The sequence below is a fragment of the Lonchura striata genome, chromosome 35 (assembly GCF_050655825.1).
Source record: "Lonchura striata isolate lonStrDom1 chromosome 35, ASM5065582v1, whole genome shotgun sequence".
NCBI classification, from domain to species: domain Eukaryota; kingdom Metazoa; phylum Chordata; class Aves; order Passeriformes; family Estrildidae; genus Lonchura; species Lonchura striata.
In genome coordinates, this window is record NC_140737.1 from 1,934,603 (window position 1) to 1,953,104 (window position 18,502).

The following is an 18,502-nucleotide window of genomic DNA, read 5'->3' on the forward strand; positions in this document are numbered from 1 at the left end:
AAATGGGTCTCAGCAAAGAATGTGAAGCTTACTGACATCCCTATACCAAGCAGTGACTCTGCAGGTGCAAGCCAAGAAGCAGGTACTCAGACCTGAACTGTGCAGAGCTGAGAAGAAAATTACCTGCCAGAAACAAGTCAAGAAAGAAAATGGACATTTGTTTACACATGCATGTTGCTTTTGTTCCCTTGTTGTTGCATTTGTTCTCTTGTTTCAATTTTTGTATATAAGTTTCACCTCTAAGTTAACCAAAGACAAATGCCTGGGTTGCTTTGGCCAAGTCTGCAGGCTCTGGTACCATCTCTCTAGATGATACAAAGCCCTAATAGACTTTTTCAACCTGGATAATTAGAGAACCTTCCCCAGAAGGTTTTGATAATGCTACCTCAGTTAAATTCTTCCATTACACTAAAGCAGTCAAAAAGTTAAAATGCTCGATCAGTAAAGAAATAAATGCCACCTCTACCATAATCAGTAATCTAGCTGAACAGTTTATCTGAAGGTTTGAGCTTTGCACCTTGGCTGAAGGAACTCTGTAAATTAAGCTTGATTGTTTTTAAAAGTAATAAGTGTAGTTTCAATAGCAATATCCTATATACCTCAGGTTGTGCAAAAAATAGTAATTAAGTTAGTATTTAGCCTTTAAATGGTTTAACGAAAAAGGGCAATTTTTGCAGATGATAGATAGATATGATTGTTCATAAATAATACAGCTAGGATGAGAACAGTTTCCCCAGCTAGCTGGATGACACCCCTGCATTCGGATGAGTCCTGGGGTGAAATGGACTGTTCCATCCTACCCCCCAAAAGATGTATGGTTCACCCCACACCTCTATCCCTCCCTTAAAATATCAAATGTCTGTAACCCTATTGGCCTATGCCTTATCCCAACCCACCTGGAAGCCCCTGATAAGGAGGCTTCAAGGGGCCATGCGGTCTCTTGAAACCTCTTCCCCTCTCTTGGTACCTCTTCCCCTTTCTTGGAACCTCTTCCCCTCTCTTGGAACCTCTTCCCCTCTCTTGGAACTTCCTCCCCTCTTGGAGCTTCCCCTCTCCTAGACCCTCCTTTTCTCTCCCTCCCCCACCCTCTCAGGCCCGGCCACGTGCTGCATCTGGGAGCACGAGGCAGAACCTTCTGCACCCCCAATAAACCTCTTTCTCCAAGAGCAAACTTCAGAGATCTCTGCCTCCATTCATCAACACCGTGCTGGAGCGTGCTATTTGCTTCAGGGATTCCTCTAGAAAGCAGATTCAATTGGCTCCTTCCCCAACTGGTTCATGAGAAATAAAATACCTCCATGCAGAAATGTGGAAAAAACTGTTTATTAAACAATAAAACCTCGTGCTGCTCTAAAAGAGAGACAAACTCAGGAAGTCCCTCCGTGGGTTGTAGCTCAGCTCACTCAGTCTCTTATCAGTCCCTCCGGTGCTGGAAATGCCACAGTCCAGGCCTGGCCTGCTGGGCCACAGGTGTGAGCTGCCGGTGCTCTTCTGGGTGTTCAGGCCAGAGCAGGTTTAAACAGGTCCAAAGAAAAGGGAAAAACACAGCCACAGTCCAGGGAACTTCTCTGCCACAGCTAGCTAAAACTAATTAACAGCAAAGGAGAGCTCTGTCCCGCTGTCTGTCCATGTGCAGACAACTTGGCCCAGGAGCAGGAATGTGGAGGAGTGCAGTTTCTGAAAACACTCTGCACTTCTCTCCCTACTTTGCTCTCAGAACAAGTCTTAAAGTTGCAAACAGACAACTGGGGATACAAGCATCATATAGTCAACCTAGGACATACCTCCAAGACCATTCAGTATTCCTTGATGCCACCAGAACACAGGACTGAATGCAAAAGATTTTATGAGGTTGAAAGTCGACAAATCTGCTCTCCCCAAGGAATTCCCATTGTTGGTCTGCATCCTGATGGATGTTCCTGCCACTGGGTTTATCTAGGTGCCCACAGGGAACGAGGAAGATGTGGAGCCTCCCAGCCAAGTGTCTTCCCAACACAGATGACCATGCCCATAGATCACCAGGGATCTGCCCAGGGTCACTGAGGATCACCCAATGTGGATCCTCCCATAGGGAATGGAGCTGGAGCAGCACATGAAGCTCTTCCCTCACTCAGGGCACTCACAGGGCCTCCCCCCTCAGTGGCGCCTCCTTTGGTGTTTGGTCAAGGTGGAGCTCGTGGAGAAGCTCTGCCCACACTCCCCACATTTGTACGGCCTCTCCCCGGTGTGGATGCGCCGGTGGACGGTGAGGTGGGAGCTTAGCTTGAAGCCCTTCCCACAGTCGGGGCAGCGGTAGGGCCTCTCCTCTGTGTGAATCCGCTGATGTACGAGGAGACTGGAGCTGATCTGAAACCTCTTCCCACACTCAGGACACTCGTAGGGCTTCTCCCCGCTGTGGATGCGCTGGTGTTTTCTCAGGTCAGAGTGCCACCCATAGCTCTTCCCACATTCCAAGCAGGTGTAGGGCCGTTCCCCAGTGTGGATCACCTGGTGCTGGATCAGAGCTGAGCTTTCTCTGAAACTCTTCCCACATTCCCCACACTTGTACGGTTTTTCCCCAGTGTGAATCCTCTGGTGCACTGTCAGCTGGAACTGCATACTGAAGCTCTTCCCACACACCCCACACTCGTAGGGCTTTTCTCCAGTGTGGATCCTCTCATGTCTCCTCAGGCCAGAGCTCTGCCTGAAGCACTTCCCACATTCCCCACACTCATAGGGCTTTCTCCCAGTGTGGATCCTCTGGTGTTGCATCAGGTGGCCCTTCTGGCTGAAGCTCATCCCACATTTCCCACACTCGTAAGGCCGTTCCCCAGTGTGGATTACCTGGTGCTGCATCAGGTGGCCTCTCTGGCTGAAGCTCTTCCCACATTCCCCACACTCAAAGGGCTTTTCCCCAGTGTGGATCCTCTGGTGTTGGATCAGGATGGAGTTCTGGCTGAAGCTCTTCCCACACTCCCCACACTCAAAGGGCCGTTCCCCAGTGTGGATCACCTGGTGCTGCCTCAAGCTGGAGCTCCAGCGGAAACGCTTCCCACATTCCTCACACTCGTAGGGCCGTTCCCCAGTGTGGATCACCTGGTGCTGGATCAGATCCAAGCTCCGTCTGAAACCCTTCCCACATTCCAAGCACTTGTGGGGCTTCTCCCTGCCATGAGGCTTCTCCACCAGCTCCGAGCTCCGCCTGGATCTCCGCCCGCCTTCCTGGCTCAGGGGGGCTCTTTCCTCCCTGCATCTCCCTGGGCTGGGTTTGCTGCCACTCCTCGTGTGGGATCTCCAGGGCTTTTCCTCCTCCTCCATCTGGCCACACCCTGGGAGTGAAAAATCCTGTTTTGGGGAAAAAACAAGAATAGAGCATGTTGGAGATTCTCCTTGCCCCACTTCATCTCAGGAAGTCACTAGGCATCATGTGTCTGTAAGAACCTCCAAAACTCTAAGACTGAGCCCAAAAATCCTCCAAGCATCAAGACCTAGATCACAAAATCCTCCAAACATCACAATTCAGCAAAAACTCACTCCAAATTATGAAGATTCAGCCCTCACAAAGAAACAAAGCACCAACATTTAGCCCAAATAATTGGAGAGATCCCATGGGGAATGTACCATGGCCTCTCCCATTTTTAGGAATGAAATTACTTTTACAGGACTCCTCTGTCTGCTTTGTGGACAGAAACTTCTGGTGATGTCAATTTTTCCACACACCTTGCGGCTCATCTGGACTTCCTTCCCCCGTCTGGGGCGGCAGACAGGGAGTGCAGCTGAAGGTGCCTCACCCACTTTGGGTGATCGGCTCCCTTGGCTGGTGGTGGGATTGATTGGGGACCTGGGAGTGACCAGGAGACAGATGAGTGACACATCAGGGGGTCTGTGAAGGGTCAGTAGGGAGAGAGCACTGAAAATCTCATCAGTGAGTGCCCGGGATCTTCGGGGAGTGAACATGGCAGGGCACCCATGGAGGGGAGAAAAGGGAAAGCCAGGGAGGGGTCCTGTGCCAAAGGACCAGCACCCAAAATATCTCTGAAGGGTCCCTTGGGAGAATGTTGAGGTAGTTTGCACATTCCCCCAGAGGTAATTAAGGACATGGACACGCAGGGAGGCAATAAGGGAAGTGGAGAAGGGATTTGGACAACAGTGTATGGATGGCGTTGGTGAGCTGGGAAGGGACTGGTTGAAGGGGAGTGTGCAGGAATATGGTTACAGCAAGAAACAGCAGGAAAAATCTATGTGGTATGAAAAAGGATGATGCAACAGAGAAGAAAGAGAAAAATACTGAGGATTGGGATGTTTTTCAGCAGGATATCCTCAAAATCTGCCAAGTGATCCAAGCCCTTTCTAGGCCAGGTTTCCAGGAGAGGAAAAGAAGGAGGTCAGGAGGCCAGGGGTTTCTCTGCCATATGGGCTGTGCAGGGGATCCTGAGCACAAGGGGGGAAACAAAGGAACAGCTGGGAAATGCAGAGTGCACAGGAAGGATCAGGATTTGCTGTTCAGGATTTGCTTTGGGTCCCTGCAGAAAGGAAAGGTTTTGCAGAAAGCTCAGCAGCTCTCAGAGGATGAGCACCCACAGGCAGTGACCGGGGCTGCAGGAGTGGCACAAGAAGCCCTGCAGCACTTGGGCACAAAGGCACAGCAGCTGAAGGCAAGAAGGGATGAGCAAAAGGCCAAGCTGAAGGCAAAGGCCACGGCAGAGTTCCCACAGCCCCTGAGGGATCAACCCCAGGGCCCAAGGGGGCCCCAGCACCCAGGGCATGACGGGGTCGGCCACAAGCACCTGGCAGAGGCATTGCCCTCCTGGCCAGGGCAGAGCCCACCCAAACAGCCCCTGGGAAGGAGTCAGGGCTCCAGCTGCAGCCCACAAGGACACTGCAAGCACAGACAGCAGCACCCTCAGCAGGAGCAAGTCCACCCCTGCATGGACATGGATTGGCAGGGCTCTCTGAGCTCCCATCCCACCAGGGACCCACCACACTTGGGTGGAGGCCTGGAGAACATTCAGGCTGGGTCTGCATTGAGAGGAGGCCTCTCCTGATGGACACAATGGCATCTCAATCTACTCTGAATCTTAGACCTAAGGGGGGAAGAATGCAAAAAATGTCTTGGATTATTCAGGGGAGAAGTGGGAAAGAAGAGCGGTTCTTTAGGGGTCAGTTATTGGGTTAGAAAGGAAAATAATTGAGGAGTCACTTCTTAATTGCATAGCTTAGTTTTTGATTAGACTTAGAAGGCCTTGTAACAAGAGATTGTTAGCCATTTTTGTCCTGTTTTTCCTGCACACAGAATCTGGTGCAGATGGCCTAGTGAAGTTTTGATGCTATAAAAATAAACAGAAGCTGAAGACCTAAAATGCCCAATGCATCTCTCGCTCCTGACACAGAACTGCTCCAGGAGGGCGCCCCTGCCAGGGGGTTGCCCAGGGGTTGTCCCAAGGGAGTTGCCCAACTTGGGGCCCACAAACTCACACTTTATTCAACCACTCTTAGCAGATATGGGGAAGGGTTTGAAATGCAAGAATTTTTACTTGCTTCTAATTGTGACTATAGTTTACAGGGAGGGGATTTGATCGCTGAACTGGGAATGCAAAATAATATTACAAAAGGTGATATAGAGGTTAGTTCTGCTGTACCTTTGCGTCATATGTCTGGCAAGGCCTATGCTGAAGTGTGGGTAGCCTCAGGGAAATGGGGAATATTAGATATGGAGCCACTCTAAATTACTTCAAAGCAACCAGGTGTCATGGTTTGACACTGGCACAATGCCAGTGCCCCCATGAAAATGTGATCCCTACCTTGAATGCTGTGAAGTGGAATCTAGAATAGAGCAAAGCAGGCCCAAGCTTGATAACAGGAAAAAAAAACTTTATTAAACTACTACTACTAAAGAAAAGAGAAAACTAAAGAAGGGGGAAAAAAAACCACACAAAGATCAAATGAAAACCTTGCAAAACATTCCTCCCCCCACCACCCAACTCCAACAAACCACAGTGAGACACAATCTGGACCCCAATCAGGTTTCCACCCTCCAAGCAATCGACACTCAGTCCATCAAGGGAACAGAGTCTCTCCTGTGCCACAGACCCCCCAAGAAACACAGCTCCACATCCTGTGTTTCCATGTCACACATGGCACCGCCCGGAGAAAAAGTTTGCCATGGTGACCCTTCTCCTTTCCATGCACAGTGCTCTCACCACCAATGCATGGATGGTCACTGCCTTTAGGATTTTTCCTTTCAAGGATGCCCTGCCAAGAGGGGAGAAAACAACAGTTCAGTTTTTCATTGTTTGGGACCACAGTCCCCCCCATTTTCCCCTGGGGCCGAGGGCTCAAGAACAGAGATCTTCTTCTCTTCTCTTTCCTTTCCAGGGCAAGGGGGCGCCACCACAAACCCCCTAACTTTTTCTCTGTTCACTCCAATTTTGTCTTTTTCCCAGCTGAAGCAGGTCTCTTGACTCACTGGCATCCTCCCAAAACACAGTCCCTCTTGAAGGAGAAGATTGGTTCAGGTTGTGGCTAACACGGAAAAGTCCAGCCAAAAGCCACTCCTTGTCCCCCTCCCATCCAGAATTCCTCCTTCCAACATCCCATCCCAGGGTCCAAGGTGTCCCTCTTCCTCTCTTTCAAACCGAGGAGGGGAAAGGAAAATTCACAAAGCTTTCATTTCTCAAGGAAGGGTTAAAAGTCCGAACTCCCAGGATGGCTCGATGCCCGGACATCCAGCAACTCTCACACAACTGGGCACCTTGCAGCAGCTCCCCCCGCTCCTTCTTCCTTGCGGCTTTCTCTCTCCCTCTCGGGAGAGGAACTCTGGGGGGGGAAAATGGAGACATCCCAGATTTCTTCCACCCTTCCATCTGCAGGGGCCAGCCCGGTTCCAGTCCTTTCACCACCCTTGGGGCCTTCGGCCTACCTTTCTCAGGCCATGGGGGCTTCCCCTCCCCCACCCAGCTCGTGGCTGGGCAGGGGAGGTTTGCACTGCACGCTGACCGGAACCAAAGAGAGCGAGTTCCCCTGGGAATTCTGCTTTCAACCCCTCTGTGTTCTCAGAGGCGTGTCTACTTTCAATTGGTCAATATCTAAATTGACCTCTTCCTTCCGGGAAAAATTATCTTTCCGTGTCAAACCACGACACCAGGACAAGTGGTCTCTAGGAACAACACCCTATTCCAAGGGAGGGAAGTGTGAAAAATGCATATTATATCATTTGCTCTTTGCAAATATTAAAATGAATACTATATGTGTTATGTTGGAAAGTTATGCTCTAGTAATCTCTTTTACGTAGTGTGTCACATACAGTTTTTAGCCTATAGCATAATACTAAAAGAGAAACTATGTGATATAAGATACTTTTTTTAACTAGCTCAAGGAATGGAAAAGATAATCAAGAAATTCTTCACATTATCCTCTCTGGATAGAGATCACAGCAATAGACACCTAGAACCCCAGAGAAGAATCATTGCCTCCTTCCTGGAAAAGCTCAGACTTCGAGGAACCAAGAAGGTTGATTTATAAGATGGGGGGGAAAGCTAAAATTAAGCAGAAACACCCTGGTTTGAAAGGGATGCTTGAATCATGTATGAGATATATGAATATGCAATAGGCCATTGCTTTTAAGGGGTAGTCCTTTATAAGCAAGGTGTGCTATTTGGTGGAGTGCCAGGCACCAGGACTCCATAATTGTTTACATTTATTGTCTCTTATTGTCCTAATTTTTATGACTATTTTCATTACTAAAAAAGTTCTAAAATTTTAACAAAAGTGAATGGTGTTTTTCACAGGAAGGAAGAGGAATTAGACAAAGCGCAGGACAAACTCACAGAGCTGTGTGTGCTTGTAAGAGCCTGGCACTGAAATGCCCTGAGCAGGAAGGCTTCAATAGCTTCTGGTAACACCATGTCAGCTAAAAGGGGGCAAAATCAATTCTGACTTCTTCAGCAACCACTAGATCACTTATTAGGGTATTTCTGAAAGAAATAACTCCAAGAGAAGGGATTGTGGAAGCAGTAGACTAAGACATCAGAACTTATTTTACAGGGAAAATCCTTCAGGGGGTTATGTCAGCTTTAGGAATACAATGGGACCTCCATAACCCCTGGCACCCCCAGAGCTCAGGCTGGGTACAAAGAATGAATGGGGAAAGAAAGAAACACCTTTGGAAGCTGGGGATACAAACCAGGATGCCATGGGTACGGCTTTTGCCATTGGCTTGGGCAAGAAGAGCCAGACCCAGGGCAGATATTCAATCATTTCCAATGGAATTAATCTTGGGAATTCCTTACCCTGGGAGTTCTCCACCTAGTGCAGGGTGCAGATAAGGGATGCACATTTAAAGCAGTCTGTGGCCAGAATCCTGTCTCTGGTGCAATCTCTCCCCCAGGAAGCTGGGCTGGCACAGAGCCTGCCTTGGCACTTTGCTGCTGCCAACATCCAAGCAGGACATGGGCTCTGCCTAAGGAGTGCAAAGCAGCACCACTGCTGGCCAAGTGGCGTGGCCCATGCCAAGGGGCCCCGAGGCCAGAAACAGCCGCCAGCACAGCTGAACACGGGGGGACCCCTCAGCCTGGGCTCCAGGTCTCTGCAGCCCCGGAGATTTGCACTTCCCGCCTGCAGCAGGAGGATGGGAGGCCCCCCTGAGCCTGCACTGAAGGCAGCGCAGCAGCAGCCAGGGCTCCACAGCGGGGCAAGGCCCTGGGCCTGCCCACACATCCTCTGCTGAAATCCTCGGCCTGGCCACCCTCCCTGGGCAGCTCCAGCCACCGGGGCCAGCCCTTGCTGCCACTGCTGCAGCTTCAGTGCTCGCTGGGCCTGCACTGCCACAGCTGCTGGGGACACACCGGGACAATTCCACTCTGGCTCTCACTCACACTCACACACTGCCCTGCCTGCCACTGCATCCATGGAAAATAGACCAGCTCATAGACTTGAACATTGTTAACCTTTGATTTCTCTACTCAGGCTTGGTTTGCCATTGCCTTGGGGAAAGAAATGTTAAAGGTTTTCTAAGGGATGTTACACCACTCAATGGAGATGAGTTTAACATCTCAAGAGACTGGGAATAGCCCACAAGATACCTACAAAGATAACCACAAAGATAACGATCGGCAACAAAACATTAAGATCAGCAGCAAACAGCAACCAACACCTACCCCAGACACTGCCCCAGGCAGAGCTGGAGACACCTGGTCTGGAAAAGCAGGAGGAAATCCAGGAGTGTGGACCTAATTAACATCAGAGGTGAAGAAATCCCGGTCCAATAGGAAACCAAATTGTAAAAACTACGCAACCTGGAAGCAATGAACATTAAACTAATGGATTTTTATTGGTTCAGACTGTATAATGTTTAAGAAAAATCTACTAAAACTCACATATCATGGAATGATTTTCTCTGCGTAACTGGGCTGTGTGGATGAAATAATTTCTGTTCCATATCTTTGCCAGAACCAAGGAATGCCTTGACTCTTTAAAACTAAAGATATTGTTGAAGAGATTTTGTTCTTCCCACAGCTTAATCTACAGGATTCCACCATGAGAATAATTTTACTTAAAATCCTGCTTTTATATTGTCAGTTAAGTTTGGCCCAGGGGTGTGAGAATCAATTATTAGTCCTAAGAAAAGAAGAAGAAAAAAATTGATTGCTTTGGAAGTTTTTTTTCTGTATGTTTGTGCGTGGCTATTCATGATGGCAAAATGTTGGTCTGGGTTTATCGTTCACCTTTAGGTTGCATTTTGCAAAACTAGAAGAGCTTCAAAGGTGACCACTTAAAGCATAAACAGTCAATAAAATGTTGTTAAAAAGAAAAAAAAAAAAAGGCAGATTCTGGGGTGTCCACTGGGAGAGCTGCTCTGGAAGACAAGTTTCATTCCAGGCAGCCAGCAGAGGAGCTTTAGAAATAGAAATTAACACTGCTGGGTCAAAGTGTGGACAATGTTCCTGGGTCTCTTGCCTGGGACAGGAATTGGGCTAGTTCCCTCTGCCCCTCACCCCAAGCTCTGCCTGCTCCACAGATGGAATTTGCACAGCTGAAGGCAGAGCCCATGGTGAGCATATCTGACTCTGCAACAAAAATGGGTGAAGCTCCAAAGGAAAACAGCAAATGGAGAATGTTGTGAAAACTTCACTAAAATAAGGAGCGGTGGGGGGAGGGAATCATCCCTCTGCCCACTTCAACACGTGCTGTCACCGTCTATGTTATTTACAGAGAATTAGAGCACTGTTTTTGTTTTTTTTTTTGCTATTATGAGCTCAGAGAAATCAGTTGGGAATCCAAGTATGTGATGGTTTAATTAGAGAAAAAACGGTCATATGTTGGAGTCCTAGCTGGAGGGAGTGCCCAAGAACTGGGAAAAGACTGAAGGGCCACCAGACAAATCCTACAACACCATGGACCAGCCCCTGGGGACCCTGTGGAACTCATATCAGGAGACAGAGAACCCATTTATAGTTTCAAAGGCATCATCAGATTACAAACTGTCCTCCAAATAAGAACCAACCAGACAAATCCAGCTCCTGATCTTCCTGCTGACCAATCCACTGAAATGAGGAACACAACATTTCACCAGGGGATGGGATCAGATTATCTGTTAGCAGAAAAAGGTGTTCGTGGAAAATTAAATAACTCAAATGACTCTCTTTGTTGGCAAAGAGAAAAGTTGACAAAGGAAAAGTGGTGAAAAAAATAACAACGGAAACAAGAAAGCAACTCATGTTCCAGCCCAAACATGGAAAGGATGGGAATGGGACACGGTTTTATGGTTCAATGGCAAACCATGGGTTAAACGAATGCTCTTTCTCCTCTTCTGTGCTGCAGCAACTCTCATCTTTTTACCATGCTCCACACCTTGGCACTGCAGCTCATTCAGCAGCTGAGGCAGACAATGCAGGTGGCAGCCAGGCCTCCTGATCCACAAACGGCTACAAAAGGACAGGGAATGAGGGCAGTGAGAATAATCCTAAACCCAAAGAGGACCCGGGAAGAAGAAAACAGAGTCAAGGAGTGAATTTGCCTGGAGATAGGGCCAGGGACTTGTAGGTAAAGAAAGCAATGGGAGAAACCATCAGTTCCAATAAATGTTACCAACTGACACAGACAGCTGCTCGAAGTCCCGCTAAATTCCTATACTTCGAGGAGAACAAAGATTTAACAGAGCCATGAATATCGGCTGTTACACAAAAGGAGGGTGCACATTAACGAGGACAGGCTCCAGGCGCATCGGGAAGTCGGAACCTTCCAAGGAACTCAGCCGGTGGGCAAAGGCAGAGGGAGATGCGGCCGGGAAAATGAGGATAAAAAGGAGGCTGCGGACTACAAGCACGGCAGAGAGCGCACGGCAAATGCCCCACGGCCTCTGCCCCTGCTCGGCAATAAAGTCACTTTGACAGGACTCCTCGCTCTCCGCCGGGCACACAAACCTCCGGCGACGGGAATTTCCCCGCCCGCTCCCGGCCGCGGGGCAGCCCCTCTGTCCTACCCACAGCAGCCGGGCCGAGCCAGCGCTGCTCCGGCAGCGGCTCCTGCCCGGCCCCGGCGGGAAGGAGACCGCGGGCAGCCGCTCCCGCAGCGCCCTCAGCCCGGGGCCGGCACGGGCCGGACACGGCACCGGCGAGCCGCCGGAGCCCCCTGCCGCCCCCTCCGCCCGCAGCCGGCCCCGAGCCCCCGCAGAGCCCAGCGCGGCTCCCACCTGCGCCGGGGCCGCCTCCGAGCTCCGCCGCCGCCGCCTCACCGCGCTCCGGCCGCTGCCGCCGCTGCCGGGCCCGCACAGCCGCTCGGCCAATGGCGGCGCTGGGCGGCCACGGCCGCCCTCAGCCCGCCGCCGGGGCCGCGCCGCGCCCCGCTCCCACCAATCAGCGCGCCGCAACCGCGACTGACGGCACCGGCGGCCAATGGCAGCGAGCTCGGGGCGGGCTCTGCGCACGGCCCCGCCTCGCCCCGCGCTCTCGGCGCCCCCGGGCTGCGTGAGGGGAAAGCCGGAGATGAGGAACAGCCCCGGCACGGGCCCGGGCCGAGCCGGGATTGAGCTGCCCACACAAACAAACTTCTCCGCGCCTCCCGCCACGGCTTTCCCGGCCCTGCGCCTCCCGTGCCTCCGCCTCTGCGGGAAGCCCAGGAGCCTCACTTCTCCTGCCCCTCGTTAGCGCATCAGTGCTTCGCTTTGATTTCCCCCGAAAAGGGAAACCTGCCCGAAGCCCTGTGGGTGGGTGGGGCAGGGGAGAGATTTCCGCCAGTGATTTACTAACATATGAACATCGATCTAATATTCCTTGGTCAGCAGGAAGGTCAGGAGCTGGAACTGTCTGGTTGCTTCTTATTTCGTGGACAGCTTGTAATCTAATAATGCCATTGAAATGATAAATTGGTTCTGTGTCTCCTGATACGAATTTGTTCGGGTTCAGTGAAAAATGCCAATCACTTGCTTTAAAATTTTAAAAGTTTTAAAGTAATAAAATATTTATAAAAATAGTAATAAAAATTAGAATATTAAGTTTTTTTACAACCACAGTTAGGACAATGAAGGACAATAAAAAGCAAAGAATTACAAACGGCTTCCTATGCTTTCCTCTTGAAAGCATAGCTTGCTAACAAAGGATTAACCCTTAAAAGCAATAGCCTGTTGCATATTCATCTATCTCATACATGATGATAAATTCTTTTCAAACAAATGGTGTTCTCTGGTTGTTGTCAACTTCTTCCCTTTAATCCTGGTGGCTCCTTAAAGACTGAGGTGAGGTGGAGGAATGATTTTTTTTTTCCGATAAGGAGGCAATAACTCTTTAGGTTTCTTGTTGCTGTGTGAAGAATTTCTTTATTATCTCATCCTCTCATCCCTTTCTTGAGCTAGTTAAAAAATATCTTACATCACATAGTTTCTATTATAACATTATGTTATAACCTAGAACTGTATCTACCACACTACTTAAAAAGGATTAATACTGTACTACAAAATAACTTTCCAACATAACACATGTAGTATTCGACTTAATATTTGTGAAAAGCCAATAATTTAATATTCATTTTTCACAGCTCCCGGGGCTGGTCCACGGTGTTATAGGACTTGTTCTTGTGGCTGTTCATCTTTTCCCCATTTTTGGGTGCTTTCTCCAGCCGGGGCTGTATCAATTGACCACTTTTCTCTAATTAAATTACCACATACTTGGATTCCCAACTGATTTCTCTGAATTCATCGTAGCAAAACAAAAAACAAAACCCCATGGTCTAATACACCCTAAATAACGTAGACAGTGACAGCACATGTTGGAGTGGGTGAGGGATGTTTCCCCCTCCACTGCTCCTTATTTTAGTGAAGTTTTCACAACATTCTCCATTTGCTGTTTTCCTTTGGAGCTTCACCCATTTTTGTTGCAGAGTCAGAGATCCTCACCATGGGCTCTGCCTTTGCTGTGCAGATTCCATCTGTGGAGCAGGCAGAGCTTGGGGTGAGGGGCAGAGGGAAGGAGCCCAATTCCTGCCCCAGGCAAGAGACCCAGGAACATTGTCCACACTTTGCCCCAGCAGTGTTAATTTCTATTTCTAAAGCTCCTCTGCTGGCTGCCTGGATTGAAACTTCTTCTCCAGAGCAGCCATTGGATGACTCACCTGGCTCCCAAGGAATCTGCCTTTTTTTTTTTTCCCATTAAGAATATTCTATTGACTATTAGCAAGTTAAAGGGTGTTATAAATAAAAATTTATTCGGCCAAATTAAAAAATAAAATAAGTTTTATTTGCGGTCAAATTCTATCTAGCCAGCCACGGAAAAAAAAAAACCAAAAAACAACACAGTTCCGAGCCTGGGGATCGACCCTGGGTGTGCAACAAGGAGTCAGCCTCAGGAGAGGTTTTTCCCCTATGCCCACACACCTCCATCCTGGCACAAGCGGTTTTTATAGGGGAAATTCCACCTGAGGCCAAGATTTCTGCAATCAGTCTTTTCTTCTATTCACAGTCCATATGTTAACAAGATTTTCATTTTTGGAGGTGAGGGAGAACAATTCAGTGTCCGGAGTTGTTGAATCCCGTGATGAAATTTACGGGAACGCTGCATTCACATTTATCTGTCTGAGGATTTCCATGATGTCCATCCCGGGTCATTCAGGCAATGATCAGCACCTGGGGTCCCCTGTATCTCTCCAGACATTGCCCATCTCCTGGCGAGCTGTACCTTCTTACTTGTAAATCAATTTCCAATATACACCCGGTCTTGGGGAGGGGGGAGTAGGCTAGTACAAACGAGTATAATCTAACAAGTATTCAACATTATATATTTAATACAATGAATGGCGCAAATTATGTTTATTACCCATAACAATCCCCCACCTTCTATATTAACCCATTAATTTGTGCCCTAATTTCTACCCCTACTGACTCCCAAGATTTCTTTATTAGAGAAAAACATTTTATTCCCTTTCATTAATTTTTCCCCATTCTGGTCTACATCTGGAATTTCCTGGTAAATTTTGTAGTTTTGTTCTTTACCCCTTATTCATCCTTCAAACTTTGCTAGGGCCTCAGCTGCCTTGCTGTGAGTGTCTCACAGTGTTATTATTTTTGGTACCTGATTTGTTTTTCCTAGGATAGCTTCCGGGTCTGTGGATAAGGCTGCTATTTGCATCCCTTGTACCACGAAATGGATGAGTCTTATAAAACAGGGGATGAGACAGGGTAAAAATATGACTCCTGCTACTGAATATAAAAGGAAGAAAATTATTTTCTTCCACCAAGCCCCATCAAACAAATGGTCCCACCACGATGCCTGGAGAAGTGAGTTCCACTTTCGTACTGGAACATGGGCTACCCGTTTAATTTCTGTGGCCAGATCTCTAATGGTTTCCCCATTCAGGGGCACTTACCTGTTTGTTTGTCTTTTGTGTGTGTGCCGGCTTCCCCTGGGGCCCTGGGCTGGAGCTGATGTTCCAGCTGTTTGTGCTTGTGCTTCCCTTACTGCTGCCACCAACTCCCTGGCCTGTGTCTTTTGTTCCTCCTCATCCCTCCTCATATACACCTTTTGTGCTTCCCTCCATAATTCCTGTAAGCTCTTCTCTTGCCAATTATCTATTTTTTCTAACTTCCTTCGAATGTCCTCCCATGATTTAGCAATGAATTGTGTTTTTAAAAGGACCGCTCCCACAGGGGATTCAGGGTCAGTACCGGAATACATTTGAGGACTTTTCCTGAGCCTCTCCAGCCACTCAGTAGGAGTTTCATCCTTCCCCTGGTATTCCCCCCATGCCTTGTTAATGTTTTGTCCCTTTGGGACTGCTCCCCAAATACCTTGTGTTACCATATTCCACAGTCCGATCATTTTTGCTCGGTCTGCCTCCGCCTGAGCGTTCCATAATGGTCTTTGTTCTGGCCACTTTTCCACCCCGCTCCCGCCCTGGGGGTTTCTGAATTCCCAATCCTTTATGGCATCCTGCCTTATCATATCTCGTTCTTCAGCATTAAACAAAGATCTTAATATAGCTGAGATATCATCATATGAATATATACTATTTCCCAAAAATTTGTCCAGCCTTTCTGCCACACCCAATGGATGGTCCATCAATTTTCCCATTTCCTTTTTGAAAGCCCTTACATCCCCGGTGTTGATGGGAACATTTACCAACCCAATGATTCCGGGAGCCGTGGGGACTTCCCTTAAAGGGTATAGATTAGGTCTGTCCCTTTCAGCATCGCTGTCTCCTGTGTTTTCTCTCCTCGTTTTCTGCTGGGTTCTACTGGCAGGAGGAGATGTGTTTTCCCCGGTGTGGTGTGTGTGTGTGTGTGTGTGTGTCCCCGTGCTGTGTGGAAGGGGGGTTTGGGGGCTGAGAAGGTCCCAGAGCACCTGCATCGGGGACTTGTACATTATGTGGCGGTGCAGGCTGAGCCGGGGGCGCTGATGGGGGAGCTGCCGGGACCCGTGCTCGAGCTGGGGGAACCTGGTATGGGGGGGGCAGGTTTTCTAGGGGTTCCCAGGTTTTTTCTGAGTTTACCCTCTTGCCAGAGGTCTTAATAGGGAACAGCCGTGCACTGGCATATTCCCATAGCCTGGCATAATCCAATTCCTCATCATCCCACTCCTCTTCCTCGTACAAGTGGTCCGAGAGTGCTTGGCAGAGCTTACTTTCAAAGGTACCAAAGACGGGCCAGTATTGGTATTTTCCAATTTCCATATTTCCCCATACTTCTACACAATAGTGTATCATTTTTCCTTTGGACCTTTTCCATCTCACAGAACAGTCTTCCCAGTGTTCTAACATCCAGCCCAGGGGACTTTCCCTCAGGGAATTCGTCTTTTTCCCCCTCTTTTATTTTTGAATGCTTACCTCTTCTTGTTTCTAGGTGTTCACCCTTTCCCAGCTTAGGATTTTTCGCTTGTGGCCCCCCCTGCACCTTACTGGTTTTTTGTCCCATATTAAAGTTTTTCCTTACCATATTCCAAGTCAGTGTCCGCAAGTCATTCCAAGAAGTCAGTTACCCGCGTGCTAAAATGTGTATTTCAGTCCTGTCCTGGACCGAGTTTTACCAAGTGTTTAAATCAGTCTGTCCCCAACCAAACCTTGCCAACCTAATAACCACACAGAGAACCGGTCTGTGGGTTTTTCGGCTGGAAAATGAGTGAGCTCTGTTTTACCTGTTTTCCTGGGCTCCCCAAGCCCAGAGTCGGTGAGGTTTACCAATTTCTCGAGTCCACGAGAACGTACCTTCCCTCCCTGACCCGTCCATGGATGGATCCCCGTAACTCCCCGAGTTTCAGGTTGTATGAGTGTTGTGAGTATACCCGAGTTCTTTCGCTTCCCTCCTAGCTGACCACTCCCCTCTCAGGCAAGTGGAACTGCGGTTTGTAGAGGTCCTCATTCACGCCATGACTATGTCATATCTCACTCACACATTTATCCACGTGCCACCCAACCATGCAGTACTCATGGCTCCTTTTCCCGCATGGATTCTTCGTGCACATCAATTTTACGAGTGAAAAATTGCTGCTGCAGCCTCGGAGATTTAGCTCTGAATTCCGAGAGCTCGGAGCCCATGGGTTTTGGGTTTTTTTTCCTTCCTTAATGTGGCTTTTGCGGCTTTCCAGAATCTGGTTGGTTCTGAGGAGCTCCTCTATCCCTTCTGGCCACTGAACTCAGCGGGGGCACCGCCTGGATCAAGGATAGGGGAACGCCCTGGATACCCCCAAACCTGATAATGTTGGTGTCACCAAGATTGTTATAAATGAAAATTTATTCAGCCAAATTAAAAAATAAAAATAGTTTTATTTGCGTTCTATCTAGCCAGCCACGGAAAAAAAAAAACAACACAGTGCCGAGCCTGGGGATCGACCCTGGGTGTGCAACAAGGAGTCAGCCTCAGGAGAGGTTTTGCCCCTATGCCCACACACCTCCATCCTGGCACAAGCGGTTTTTATAGGGAAAATTCCACCTGAGGCCAAGATTTCTGCAATCAGTCTTTTCTTCTATTCAGAGTCCATATGTTAATAAGATTTTCATTTTTGGAAATGAGAGACAACAATTCAGTGTCCAGAGTTATTGAATCCCGTGATGAAATTTACCGGTAATAATTAGCATTGACTCCATGATTGCAGCAGGCTAATCAATTGCTTTATTATATCATCTTTAATATATTATATTGTACTTATTAAGCACTCATTAATGCTTCCAGCCAGTCTGATACAGCTTTGACCTAATTGGTCAAGCAGTCCAAACACCATGCAGTGTCGAATTAAAAATTCACCCTTTGGTAAACAAATCTCCATGACACATTCCACATGCATACAACAGCATGTACAAGTGGAGATAAGAATTGTTTCTCATTCCTTCCTCTGATCTTCACACAGCCTTCCCCAGGAAAATGCCTGGGAAAGTCTGTGTCTGCTCTCTGTAGCCAGAGAGCTGCTGCCACACTTTGGTTTTTTGTGGGGGCTGAATCTTTATATTTTGGAGGGGTTTTTGGCTGAATCTTAATGTTTGGGGAGCTGTTGATCTGTCTTGATGTTTGGAGGATTTTTTGCTGAATCTTGGTGTTTTAGAGGTTCTTACAAACACAAGATTCCCCAATGACTTCCTGAGATGATCTTGGGCAATGGTGAACCCCCAGCCCAAGGTGCCTTACTCTTGTTTTTTTCCCACCGTGAGACAGGATTTTTCTTTCCCAAGGCATAGCCAGATGGAGGAGAAGCCCTGGAGATTCTGCAGGAGGAGGGGCTGCACACCTAGCCTAGGGAGCTGCAGGGAGGAAAGACTCACTCTCTGCCAGGAAGGTAGCCTGAAATCCAGCTGGAGCTCAGAGCTGGAGGAGAAGCCTCATGGAGCAGAGAAGCTGCACAAGTGCTTGGAATGTGGGAAGAGTTTCAGCCACAGCTCTAGCCTGACCCGGCACCAGAGGTTCCACACTGGGGAAAAGCCTTATGAGTGTGGGGAGTGCGGGAAGAGCTTCCGCCAGAGCTCTAGCCTAAGGGACCACCAGAGGGTCCACAAGGGAGAAAAGCCCTACCAGTGTGGGAAATGTGGGAAGAGCTTCCGGTGGATCTCTGGT

General features: G+C 48.6%; 1 protein-coding gene across 1 annotated transcript; it reads right to left on the reverse strand.

Moving 5' to 3' along the window:
- Positions 1-1,307: 1,307 nt before the first annotated feature.
- Positions 1,308-11,734, reverse strand: LOC110480957 (uncharacterized). Its single transcript, XM_077788944.2, has 2 exons — positions 11,669-11,734; positions 1,308-3,324 (listed from the first exon to the last, which is right to left on the reverse strand). Exon 2 carries the CDS (start codon positions 3,295-3,297, stop codon positions 2,137-2,139), a length of 1,161 nt encoding a protein of 386 aa, XP_077645070.1. The 5' UTR covers positions 3,298-3,324; positions 11,669-11,734; the 3' UTR covers positions 1,308-2,136.
- Positions 11,735-18,502: the final 6,768 nt, after the last annotated feature.